General features: G+C 36.0%; 1 protein-coding gene across 1 annotated transcript in view; it reads left to right on the forward strand.

Annotated features, from left to right (window-relative positions):
* Positions 1 to 12,719, forward strand: part of N4BP2L2 (NEDD4 binding protein 2 like 2) — a 28,508-nt gene extending 15,789 nt beyond the window's left edge. Inside the window, exons 5-7 of the mRNA XM_074815870.1 lie at positions 4,794 to 4,882; positions 5,240 to 5,316; positions 10,027 to 12,719. Coding sequence (XP_074671971.1) covers positions 4,794 to 4,882; positions 5,240 to 5,316; positions 10,027 to 10,225 — 365 coding nt within the window. The 3' untranslated portion in view covers positions 10,226 to 12,719. The remainder of the gene's footprint in view (positions 1 to 4,793; positions 4,883 to 5,239; positions 5,317 to 10,026) is intronic.
* Positions 12,720 to 13,858: the final 1,139 nt, after the last annotated feature.

Raw genomic sequence — 13,858 nt, forward strand, 5'->3', positions numbered from 1 at the left:
AAGATTTTAAGGTCAAGTGCACAAATATTAGGAAATGCTAGAATTAATTTGCCACTGCAACTTTAAGTGTGAAATCAGTGTCACTGTTTTACAGGCTTTTAGGCCCTTTTACATTCACTTTTGTGGCTTTGCTAAGTGTCCTATTTTAATTCATCCTGCCACTTCTACTGGAACTTTTGGCTGCCTTTCATGTCTTTTTAACATTGTTGACTTGACAGGTCGAGTTGGGGTTTATCTGATTTTTAAACTCTGGTTTTGTTTGGTTTGGTTTTGACAGTGACTAATAGAATTAATTAGCTAGTAACTTTTTTACTTTTAGCATCATAGAATGGTTTGGGTTGGAAGGGACCTTAAAGATCATCTAGTTCCAACCCCTCTGCCATGCGCAGGGACACCTTCCACTACACCAGGTTGCTCAAAGCCCGGTCCAACCTGGCCTTGAACACTTCCAGGGAGGGGGCAGCCACAACTTCTCTGAGCAACCTGTTCCAGTGCCTCACCACCTGCACAGTGAAGAACTTCCTTATATCTAAATACACCCTCTTTCAGTTTAAAATCATTGCTCATTGTCCTCTCACTACACTCCCTGATAAAGTTTCTCCCCATCTTTCCTGTAGGCCCCCTTTAAGTACCGGAAGGCCGCTATAAGGTCTCCCCAGTGCTGTCTCTTGCCCAAGCTGAACAACCCCAACTCTCTCAGCCTGTCCTCACAGGGGAGGTGCTCCAGCCCCCTTATCAACTTTGTGACCCTCCTCTGGACTTGCTTGAGTAGGTCCATGTCTCTCTTATGTTGAGGACCCCAGAGCTGGACACAGTACTCCAGGTGGGGTCTCACAAGCGCAGATTGGAGGGGGAGAATCACCTCCCTTGACCTGCTGGCCACACTTCTCTTGATGCAGCCCAGGATAAGTTGGCTTTCTGGGCTGAAAATGCACATTGCTAGCTCATGTTCAGTTTTTCATCCACCAGTACCTCCAAGTCCTTCTCCTCAGGGCTGCTGTCAAGTCCACTCATTGCCCAGCCTGTATTTGTGCTTGGGATTGCCCTGGTCCATGTGCAGGACCTTACACTTGGCCTTGTTGAACTTCATGAGGTTTGCACAGGCCCACCTCTCAAGCCTGTCCAGGTCCCTCTGGATGGCACATCCCTTCCCTCCAGCGTGTCAACTGCACCACTCAACTTGGTGTCAGCAGCAAACTTGCTGAGGGTGCACTCAATCCCACCATCCATGTCACCAACAAAGATGTTAAACAATGCCGGTCCCAACACCTGCTCCTGAGAAACACCACTTGTCACTACTTTCCACTTGGACATCGAGCCATTGACTGCAACTCTTTGAGTCTGACTATTCAGCCAATTCCTTATCCACTGAGTGGTCCATCTGTCAAATCCATGTCTCTCCAATTTAGAGACAAGGATATCATGCTGGATAGTGTCAAAGAGTTTGCACACGTCCAGGTAGACAACGTCAGTTGCCCTTCCCTTATCCACCAATGCCGTAACCCTGTCGTAGAAGGCCACCAAATTTGTCAGGCACGATTTGCCCTTAGTGAAGCCGTGTTGTCTGTCACCAGTCACCTCCTTATTTTCCATGTGCCCTAGCATAGTTTCCAGGAAGATCTGCTCCATGGTCTTGCCAGACACAGTTTTAAACCAAACTATCTAAGGTATTACATCAGCACACTTAATACTTAGATCCACAGTTAAAACAAAATGGTAGAATATGTCAGTAGGTTGTATCTATAATATAATCTTTCTTCATAAGCTTTTGTAAATCAATGATGGTCCCAGTATCTTTGTTATAGTATTGGCTATTCTCTTGCTACCTTTACGAATCTTTTGAAATGCATATTTCAGGATTTTTCCTTGTTTCTGTCAGCCTACCAGTTTTCTTTTCTAGATTTGGGTTTCAGAAGGATCATTTGTACCAGGTTAATGAAGCCAGGGCAATAAACTTTTCATTTTTTTTTAAAGCTTTTACCATCATTTCTTAGTGCTCTGTTGGAACTTATTTTATCTTTCCTTTTTAAGTCCCTTACATCTACAAAGTTATTTCCCAGCCTGTTCATTTAATTTCTTCCCATTGTATGGATTGATTTCCATCAAGATAAATCCCTAGTTGTCTCCAGTACTTAGAGTGTTTCTTCCTTCAGATCCCTGCTTCATTCAATGTACAGATTCAGCAGGGTTCACTAAATGGGCAGGTATTCAACAGATGTATTTTTTTTTACACCTCGCATTCATTGTGGATCTCGCTTTTCATTTAATGCATACTTTTCAACTTTGTTGAATGGATCATTATTAATTCTCTTGGAAACTTTTTTGTATGGGTGATATTTTAGGATTTTGAGCTTCAGATATTTCAGTTCTTTCATGTAGTTCATCATCTTAACTTTCTGTGGACACTAGTGGTACTATATTCTGAATTTTTCATTGGCAAGCTAAGGCACAGTTGCTAAAAACATCTTCCTATTTTGGATGCCAAACTCAGCAATTTAGATATTTTCTTCAGGGTATGTAGTAGTAATTAAACTTCATATATTCAGAATAAATTTTCACTGTCTTCAGATGATTTCGTATCACTTCTGTAAATGATACCTGTAAGTTTTGAAATTGGACAGCCAGAAAATGGAGATCATGCAAAGTAGTAGCCACTTAGAAAGAGGTGGGATGATACTCAAGAACATTCACCAGAAGATGATCCTTCTCCCTTTGTAGTCATTCTGACTTACTTGTTATTTATCTCACAATTACCCAAGGAATGCTTGAGTCATGCTGATGATCCCCTATTCAACTACAGAAAAATTCATCACGTGCTGAAAGAGGTACAAGTGTATGGGAAGAAACAGTGCACAAACTGTAATGCTTTTTTTTTTTTTTTTGCTTTTGCACCCAGTGTCTTTTAAAAGGACTGAATCCTTGCTCTTTTCTGGCAAGAATTTTGAAATGTGAAATTCTTTATGTGTTTGTGGCTTACATTGCTAGTACTGCTTAAACTAACTATAAAATTTTTTTTTCTTGGCTTCAATGTGTAGCATCAGAGCAATTGATTTTTTAAATTTTTTTAATTGGAATTCATCTTCACAATGGTTTTGTAGTATAGATAAGGAATTATTGTTCTGTTTTTACTGATTAACTGAGGCACAAAGAAGCTGAGGAATAGATTTTATAAAAGCCTTACTTTCAGTTGCAAGATGCTTTAGAGTAGTTGTAGGGGGAGTTGAGGAACCTTCTTCATGAACCTGATACTCAGTCATAAGTTGGAAATCTGCTTTTCCATCTGGCTTAGTTTCAGGCTGCAAAAAGAACTCCATTTACTGATTCATGCACAAAGTAGTTGTCTTCTAAAGATGTAAAAGTTGTGTCGCTTTCTGCAAAGAATGGCAGAGGTATTGCTTTCAAAATAAAAAGGTGAAGGAAGTTAAAATAATGAAAATTAACGTAGCCCATTTGTCCCAGAAGTGGGATACTCAAGTACCCTGTCTAGGTACTCTATTCTGCAGGAGAGTTGCTTCTGAATTTCTGGTAAGAATAATTAACTGCTGTCCCATTTTGTATAAAATGGAGGTGGATATCAAGCTGATAAGGGTGTAGAACTTGAGGTTTTCAATTCCTTGGGTAAGTCTCCTGTGTAGCATTATGTAGAAGCTGAATGTCATAATCGTGCTCTCTAGATGTGCTCAAAAAAAGTGGTTCTGCAATGTTGGTGTTTTCAGGGACAAATCCTAGTAATGTGAGTTAGGAGTCCTCTGAGAATGCTTTCTGGACTAACTGTGTAAGGGATTTAGAAGAATGCCTGATCTCAAGATCAAAGTTAAGTTTACGCATAAGAGAGATGCTTAATTGATTTATCAAGACTAAAGCGATCTTGGGATTATGAAGAGATACCATTTTAGGCATCAAGGTAATGTTAAGATGTTTTCTGTGCTGTGGAGCTGATGAATCTCAGGTAGCCAACAGATCTGCATGTTTTGTCCCCTGAACTCCTCCAACCAATCCCAGTTCTGCACTGTAATCTCTAGGATGCTTCTGCTAGGTAAGAAGCAGTAACTCTTGCTGGTTCAAAGTTAAAAGCATGCCACTGTTTAAGTGTCCTGCCAAACAAATTGCATCATGGCTGTGCTCTGTCTGTCTTTCCATCAATAAAAATGTTAATTTGGGTGTGCCTTCTTAACAGTTGCTGTTTTGTAGAACTGGGAAGCAGTTTATTATTCCTGAAGCTGCTCCCCTCGTTTGAATTTGGTAGAAATGGGCCAGTGAGTTAAAACCATTATTCAAATAGAGAGAACATGGTTGTAATTGGGTTTTTTTAATGGATCTCAGAAATATTTCAAATATGTGATGTCTTTCTGTGAAGATCACCTATTTCTTAGCATTTTGTTGGAGAAGAGCTGCAATACCTAACCACAGGTCTCGGTTATGAATGCACCATGCGTTATCTGGCAGGACTGGTAAAGCTGGAACCAGGATATGGTTTCATGCTGGGATCCCTATACTCAGCAGGCCACAGACTTTGAGCAGTTCTGTTACTTTGACTGCTACACTTCCTATTTACCCTTTTTGCATCAATTCGTCACCACCTGTTTTTTATGACCTTCACTTTATTTTTCTTACCTTCTTGCTTCTACTTCTTTCCATTCCTGTCCCTACCTTACAGTGCTTTTATTCCTTTTCAACAGTGTGTTTCAGTCAGGCTAGATTAGTGCAGAAAACATCTGGAACAGTTTATTTACATTTACCATTTTATTTGAGTTACATAGTTAGTTATTAACTTGCACTGTTTTTCATTGCAGCAAAACAAGCAATGGAGCAGGGAAAATCTCCAGTTATAATAGACAACACTAATACTCAAGCCTGGGAAATGAAGCCATATGTGGAAGTGGTAGGTTTTGGTGTGTGATTATATCATCTGTTACAACTTTTCGAACTTACGTTCATATGTGATAAGTTGGTCTGTTTTGTCAAGAAACATTTTCCTTACTCAGGTTTCTCAAGAGAGACTGCTTATTGATACGATCAGTAATTGGTATGGCACTAGTTAGGCCAATTTAAAGATTGACTTGATCTAATCTGCTTAGCCTGGAATGAATGGGTATGAATGGGTTGACAGTAAGAGAAATCCAGCATGCTACCACCACAGAGTTAACTACATTTGTTTATTATACTGGTCTATAAACTTTTTATTACATTTTATGTAATAATGGTATACATATCACATGTTTTTCTTTGCTTGCTTCAGGCTCTAGAAAAGGGATACAGAGTGGAGTTCCATGAGCCAGATACTTGGTGGAAGTTTGATCCTGAAGAATTAGAAAAGTAAGGTTTATATTACAGAAATCATTGTACTTCTATATAGAGATAGATGGGCACACAGATAAATATGCACACCTAAATATATATGTAGTACATTCTGTTTTATTCAGTATCTTATTTTTTTAAATGCTTAACTTCTAGTATAAAATATATTTTATTTAAATAGGCATTTTGAGATATACCTTTAAATGGAAATGTTATGGATAAACAAACAGACAAAAAAATAGAGGTCCTGGCTTGTTGGCCCAGAAAGTCAATATTGAAATTTTGTTGGACATTAATAGAAAAATGATTGACTCCTGTAAGAATCACTGCTATTATAATGAATAATTGTTCTGAGAAATTTGTTGCTACAAAATGCTGACAGCAAGAAATAGGTAGAAGACAAAAAGAAATTGTGCATTTTGCAAAGAATGCATCGATTTAAGTGCTTTGTTTTGTCTGCATTTACAGATGTCTCAGTGTCAAAGAACAACAGACTGTTACTAAACAGTAAAGGTTAAAATGAAAGCTCATATTTTAGATTAGTCTATTGCAAGATTTGGTGAAACTGTCCCCTGTCTTCAGAGGATCTGACTTAGAGTACCGTTGGACATAGGTCATTGGAGTTCTGGGTTGTAAGAGTGACTGGGAAGCTGCTTATTATTTCTGGTTAATGTCTCTTTTGTCTCAGATGTATCTGCATTAGAAATCTGTGAGGTATCCGGCCAACTTAGGGTTATTCCATTGTTTGAAATGTAATGTAATATTTTCATGGTTGATTACAAAGAGTTCTCTCACTGATTGTCATTTTATATCCCTCCAACTGACTTGGCTTATAATTGTTTCAGCTTTGTAAAGTAGCCCCTACAATGCATGAAGTATGTGTGTATAATACTTACATTACTGACTTGGGCTTTGTGTTAATATATCTTTTAAAGTTTTCACCTTTTGCCCCTAAGTTAGCACTAACTTATTTTTAGAGATGGAGCCCTCTCTTTATAGGATGAATTCTAATAAGTTTTTCTAGTTTGGGGTCCAGCACAGCCAGGTTAGGAAGCTGTCTTAGTAATCAGACATTTCTAAGATGTTCAGTGTGAGATTTTCATTACATGAGACAGACTCATTTTCCAGGAAAATTCATGTTTTCACATGGTCTTAACAGGTAACAGGATAAACAAATGTGAAGTGTTGTTACCTTTGTATTTTATTGTTGAATCATTAATTGTAGGAGTAAAGTTTATATCTTTCCTGAAACCAAAGGAAAGCCCTTGAACTGTGAAGTGCTGCTACTAGTTATTAGGAGCTTCCTAGAAATGTTTTAGCAGCTCCAGTTGCTTGAAATATTTGAATAGAGGCCTATTGTCTGGGAACTTTATTTTTTGAGAGTTTAGGAAAGGTGATAATGTGGGGTTTCATTCTGGTTTTCAGTTACTTGGGGAGAGGACTCAATTTTTAAGGTTTAATGTTTTTTTCATATTCGTGTGTTTGGGAAATAGATAATAATAGACATGTAGTTTGGGGATTCCCCTTATGAATTTTGAGCTCAACATTTTTTGCAATACCTGGCCAAATATTATGCTAATAATAAATTTGGGTAATTTTATTAGTTGTCTGGAGTCATACGTTCTAATTCCCTCCGAAATGATCACTTTTTTTATGGTAGTTGAAATAAAAAATACACTACCTCCTACTTTAATTAGCAAAATAATTTTGTTATAGTTTGGATACATGCTCCTTATTTATTTGTTTTAGTGGTGCTGTCTAGATTGTTAGTAAGGCTTTATCAAGTGATATGTCTATATTTTAGAAGTTAGATGCGTTTCTAGATACTATTTTTATAGAGTTGTTTCTGCTACTGCTTAGTGTGTTTGGAAATCTGTGAAAAGGCTCTCTAGGTCAACACTGAGTGAATTCTTGATGTCAGGAATGTGACAGATGTTTTAGTGTGGAATAGGTGTCAGGTCTTTTTCTTCCAATGTGCCTGTGAGGTGCAAGTTGTCTTTAGAGACACTCATGAGTGATTTTGCTTTTAGTTTAGTTTTGTGCATGTAACTTCTGTGAAAACATCTTGACTCCACAGATATGTGTCTTGTGGTAGTGCTCAAGACTTCTTGCATAGCATTTAGACCTTTACGTAAAGGATTTTGTACTTTGATACCATTTTTAGGTAATCTCGAAAACTGCAGGTGAGAGAGTAAGCAAGTGGCAAAATCCCTGGTAGAAGAGAAAGACCTTTTTTTTTATATATTATTTTCTTTTTTAAGTGTTTAATTAGTGTTGGATGAAAAAATTATCCTCTGTCATGTTGGTATACTTTCTGAGTAGGTGGTCAGTTGGACTAGAACTTTTTTTAAAAAAAAGTGTACATTTGATTCAAGCTTTTGGGGAATAACAGGTATCCTATGTATAATCTGTATTTTGGGATGGATGTTTTAATTTAAAAAAAGTTAACCTGCTGAGTAACTTCACACAGAAGTGAACTGCGAACATGTTTAATATAATCCTTTTTCCTTCAGTATGATCATAAAACTGCAATTTGGTATTGACATCATTAAATTTGTGCTGATTCTTTGAAGCAGTCACATCTATGCAGGATTACTTTGCCGTATATTGATATGTAAGATTCTTCTAATGTAGAATCATTTAATAGTGACAGAACTTCACTTTTATCAATGGATTCCATGTTCCTCCGAGCAAAGCCAGCTCGCAAAGCATAACTGTTAGGAGCTTTTGCTGGTACATCAGTACTGGTTAAGGATAGATGGCTTTATGCTCTTTCAGCATAGCCAAGCCACTAAAGCATGAGTGAAGCCATGACTGAAGAGGAGATCCCAGTATTAAATGACACTATACAGCAGAATTGTTGCCTTTTTTAAATTAATTTCAATGCTTGATGAGATTTTACTGGTGGTGATTTTATTATCCTACCTTGTTCTTTAAGGAAGTACTTGCTCATTTATGAAGTGATTATACACAAGTTGATTCAATTGTGGATGAGTGTGCATTTTATGCCAGAGCACTTCAGCTGTAATCTTTTTCTAGGAGTACTAAGATATGGAAAATATTGAATAACTCTGTGCTTCCACCATTTGACATAAAAGGACTTAGACTTCCTCTTCTCATTTTTTTTCTGTCAGGAGAGTCAAGCACTTTATAGAATCCCTGTATTTCTAGGAGTTTGGCTTTCTTCTCTACCATTAACCTTGTTCATAATTGTGAATAAAATCAAAACTCTTAAGACTTGTTAACGTATAAGTTCGACATGCTTCTGCTCCTGGACTTCTTTAGCACAATGTAGAAATTAGTAGCATTTAAACAATGAGCTGCTTGTGATGAGCACTCTAGCTTCTGATGTTGTCTCAGGGAAGAGTGTCTGTGAGAGAAATACTCTACTTAAGCCTTTTCTTCCTAGAAGGAAAGCTGATAAAATACACCTTAGCCTTTAGCATAATTCTGAATACTTCTGAGATCACCAAGTCATCTTCCACTCTGAATGTGAAACTAGTGTGCTACCTGCAGTATGCTCTGAACCCTCATCAACTTGATGCATACTTCTTTATTGTAATAATACACACAAAATCCTTGGGGGGGAGGAAATCAGTCTTTTCAAATATTTCTGTATAGAGTATCCTCTTTCCAGTATAGTCTGTTTGTTCCCAGTATTGATTTCTCCTCTGTAGAACTGAGCAAGTTGGTAAGGAGGCCCATGCCTCTTCTGTCCCTGACAGAAAGCACAAGGGTGCAGGCATACATTCCCTATCGGTATGACTTGGAAATAATTCACCTCGGACAAGGTTTCTTGGTGATAAGAATATATTGGGTTATGATAAGTGCTTGTCTACACTATCAAAACTTTTTGTTTACGTTTTATATCTGTTCTTTTAGATTGAGTTCTGTTTACAGTGCTGGCAATTCTCTGACATTCAGTTTGTGCATGAGCCTTGCGGTTTTCTTTATGGCAGAGACTGAAATTTTCTGCTAACGTGGATTTTTAAGATCCTATTCCACAGATAGTAAGAAGATAGATACATACTAATGTAATGTCTAATGTCTCAAGTTCTTATTAGGCCAAGTTCTCACTGAAAAGTAGCTGTTCATTACATGCTGCAAGAATAGGACAACACTTTTGGCCTCTCTTCTGTTATATGTGTTTTAGTACACTTCTAAATTTACAGCAAGTATCGATAAGAGCTAGTAGGTAACGGTATCATGAACATGCTTTCTGATTCAAAACTAAAATTGCTTCTTATTTTACATAGATTTATTGATGTGAGAGACAACAATTGATGAGAAAATATTCTGTCATTAAATCTTGAAACCATGTAGCTTCATTTTTTTTTTTATGCTAGTTTGAACATTGCTTTCATAAGTAGTAGTCTATAATATTCTTCCTTCTACTCATTAGCTAGTATATCATGTAAAATCTGATGAACAAATAGAAAGCAAAGTCCTTTTAGGGTTCTTTAAGTACATAGTCCCGGTGAATAGCATCACATTTCTGTATGAAGAAGAATGACTGTATTGTTTTCTGTTATTTAATATATGCAGTGATGAATCATTAAAATAAACTTTAACACAAGTTGAAAACTGAGAGAATGAGGGTACAGTGTAATAAAAGTGAAATTTCAAATATGAAAAACAGGAAGAAAAATTGCAAAATCAGGCTTTTTTCTTAAAGACTGTAAACATATAAACATACCAGCCAATTTATTTAAATTTTTATTTTTGTAGGAGGAATAAACATGGGGTCACTCGTGAGAAGATTGCTCAGATGTTGGAACGATATGAGTATCAAATATCCATACCTATTGTCATGAATTCAGTGGTACCTCCCCACAAAAACACTCAAAGGCCGCCTCTGCAGCGAAGACATAGGTGGGGAGGCAATACAGACTCATGGAATTCTTTCAGTATTTCCAGTAGGCGATAACACAGTTGCAGTCAGTTATAAAAATCTGTTACTTGCACTCGTAAAAAACATCATCACCTCCAATAAAGTAGTGGATCTTCAGTGTTTTAAATAGGCCTATTCAAGACCATTTTCTTCTGGAGGTCATTCCTTTAACAGACTTGCATGTAAATAAAATTGTACATTCAGTGTTTTATAAAACTATATTTGTTACAGTTGTAATAACTTGATTTTAGTAAAATATTTAGTATGACATATAGCAGAGTCTTCCTTCTCAAACTTAAGACGATGTTGTCATATATCAAGTAACTGTTGAGCAGTTTTTTTAAAGAAGAGGTCATATTAGATATCTTTTAAAAGAGAATTAAAGCCCCAGAAGAAGAGGTTATTTATGTAATAACCAATTTTAATGACTGTCATTTAGTCTTCTTATCTTTTAGGAGATTTTTTTGAAAACAATTATGTCCTGGATTGTTCTTTTTGTTCTATTTGGCATGTATTGCCAATTGGCAAAATTTTGGCATGTATTTTATGGTTTCAGTTGTGGTGTTTGGGGTTTTTTTTGTCTCAAGCTCATTTGGCAGCTGAAGCAACATTCTGCCAGTACAGTATTCACCAGCCTTAAACTGCGCACCCTGAATTATTTTTTTGTTTGTTCTCAGTGGTAGTATATAAACTATGATGGTGGCTGCACACCACCAATTTTTTTTGTGCTGACTTAAAAAAACCTAAATTTTATCACTAAAACCTCAAAATTTCACAGCTATGTCTTTCTAAGTCAATTTCTTTCATTTACAATAAAAATGAGTATTAAAGCATTAGGCTGTCAAGTCCCAGTCCACAGTTGGGGTGCATCAATTCAGTATGAATAGTGGATACAGTTCTGTAAAACCATGTTGTGTTCCTAGTTTTGGCACAACCAATGTAATCTGTTTACCACATAACAAAGAATGAGCCAGCATGGAGATTGACTAATTTACTGCCCTTTGTCTCTTAAAAAAATGATAAATTTGTATGCTTTCACTTTGCTTGCTTTCCAACAGCTTTCTGTATTAATAAAATGTATTTGTCTTCAGTGTTGTTTTAGTAGTTCAATGCAATGGTTTTTATTATTTTCAAGCTTGTAGGGTTTTATACAGATGAGCATTATTACTAACCTGCTCGCTGAAATAACCTATCTTCGGGTCTAATGACATTGGATTTCCTTATACACTGAATGAGTAAATCCCGAATAAAAAGTTTTGTCAAGAATGTGAGTATGTAGCTAAAAGAATTTTCATGGTTTTCTGTTACTAGTTTGACGTAATAGCCATCAGAATTTTTAAAATTTCAAAGCCAGCATAATTTTGTTTAATTGTAGACAATTTTTGAATAGGCCCTAAAAATTGCTTCATCTTTAAAGTCTGAATACCATGAAAGTTGAAAATCCAGATATATAATGAAGTATCTTTCTGTGGTTTTCTAAGCCTATTGCGCAAATCTAAATTTGTACTATTTAATGTATACTTGCAATAACATTTTCAAAAGAGATTCTATTAATTAGAAAAGTTGAAGTGTGCAGTTTCATGTTTTAGTAATAATTTTAATTATTTGAAAAATAATTTAAAATGTTTCAGTAGTGCATGGATTGTTAATATATTGAATTATGTGTATATACAAAAAAAGGTCTCCAACTGTATTGTCTTCCTTCATTGTCTATTATTCATAACAATTATGTTACTGTATTTTATTTTTCAACTTATCTTTTTCCATGTCTCAAAAGAATCATGGAAATCTTTGTAAATGGTCAGTAATATTTTAATTATCCCAGAATCTTATATTTAAACATAAAAGCATATTTCAAGTGGGAGGAAGATATAAAGGTTTTAGACTCATTTTATTTTCTCTATATTACTTTAAGCCATAGCAAAGTGGTAAAATTTATTGAGGCTTTATGTAATATTCACAGTGTGCTAAGGTATGACAAAAAAGAGCTGATGATTGAAAATTGATGTTATGATACCCTTTGGTAAAGTCTTCAGTTTTTAAAGGAAATGGATTTTTTTTTTTTTAGCAATATTTAAGTTGATATTTAAGTTGTCTTTAACTGCAATTTGTATTTAAATAGATGTGAATTCATACTATTTTTAAATGGTGCAGCATTTTTGAGTGTTATCTTTTTAATAAATTATTAGTGGATGGTGAGTATTTTTGATATGCAAAGCATGTTGATCAGTAATAGGCTTGCAGTTTGCAAAGGACACATAACAAGAAAGGAATGCTTTGCAACTTGTCACTGTATCAAACATTTCTTGTAAACTGCCTAATCTATAAAGCTGTATTCCAGGGTAAGTACAATGACACGCTAGGTAAAAACACAATGGAATTATTTTCTGTGTAACACATTTTTGTTTCATGGTATATTAATATTTCAGGAGAATATCACAGTCATGGTCATACATATATTTCAGACAGAAGTTGCTTTTACACTACAATGTTTATATGTAAAAATAATAAAAAGATGATGTGAAATACATGTTGCAGGTATTGAATTTCTCCTGCTCCCTCACAAACAAGGAAAATTACTTACTTCATCAAAAAGTACGTACAAGAAATGTAAGAACTCACTGTTCAGTTAGACTGGGCATCTAAAAATTTTTACTGTCTCGCGTAGTTTTTATGCAGTACACCTGTTGGTGATAATAATGTACCTAGAGTTAAGGTTTCCTGTTGTTTTAGATTTTTAGTAAATTCATTGTATTTCATGAAATAGTAGTGTAAGAATTTTTTTTGATGTAACTAATGCAAAGAACCTTAATGTTACAAATGCACATTCAAGTATTTGCTGCATACTTCAAACTAGTGGGATGTTTGGTAAGTAAATTTAAACAGAATAGTTAACATACTCAGTGGTATTTTTAAGATCTTACTCTTCTAAGCATGAAATTCCAATGAGAATTAATTTGCAGAACATACATAATTTGATTCATATGGCTGACCAGTTAGCATCAGCTATATAGGATAATGTGTTGCTATAGAAAAACATAATTCTAGTTTTACTGCTTCATCTAAACTACTGTTTCTTGTTTGATTAGTTTGCTTCCTGAATTACCAAAAGTTTTCATCAGCCTTGTCTTAGACAGGATGATTTAGTGTTCTTATTTTTCTTTTGTTTGGAGAAGAAAAAAACCAGAAACAAACAAAATAAAAAACCCGAACTGATAAAAAAAAAGCCACCCCGAAACCCAACCCTAGAAGACCTATGTACTGGTTTTGGCTGGGATAGGGCTAACGTTCTTTTAACATACTTCTAATAGCTAGTATGAGGCTGTGTTTTGGATTTGTGCTGGAAACTGTTGATAATTCAGGGATGTTTTCCTTACTGCTGAGCAGTGCTTACACAACGTCAAGGCCTTTTCTCACCCCACCAGTGAGCGGGCTGGGGATGCACAAGAAGTTGGGAGGGGACACAGCCAGGACAGCTGACCCCAACTGACCAAAGGGATATCCCAGACCATGTGAGGTCACGCTCAGCATATAAAGGTGGGGGAAGAAGAAGGAGGTGGGAGGACGTTTGGAGTGATAGTGTTTTTGCCTTCCCAAGTAATGGTTATGTGTGACGGAGCCCTGCTTTCCTGAGGATGGCTGAACACCTGCCTGCCGATGGGAAGTGGT

This window comes from Strix aluco, chromosome 2 (assembly GCF_031877795.1).
Source record: "Strix aluco isolate bStrAlu1 chromosome 2, bStrAlu1.hap1, whole genome shotgun sequence".
In the NCBI taxonomy this organism is placed as follows: Eukaryota; Metazoa; Chordata; class Aves; order Strigiformes; family Strigidae; genus Strix; species Strix aluco.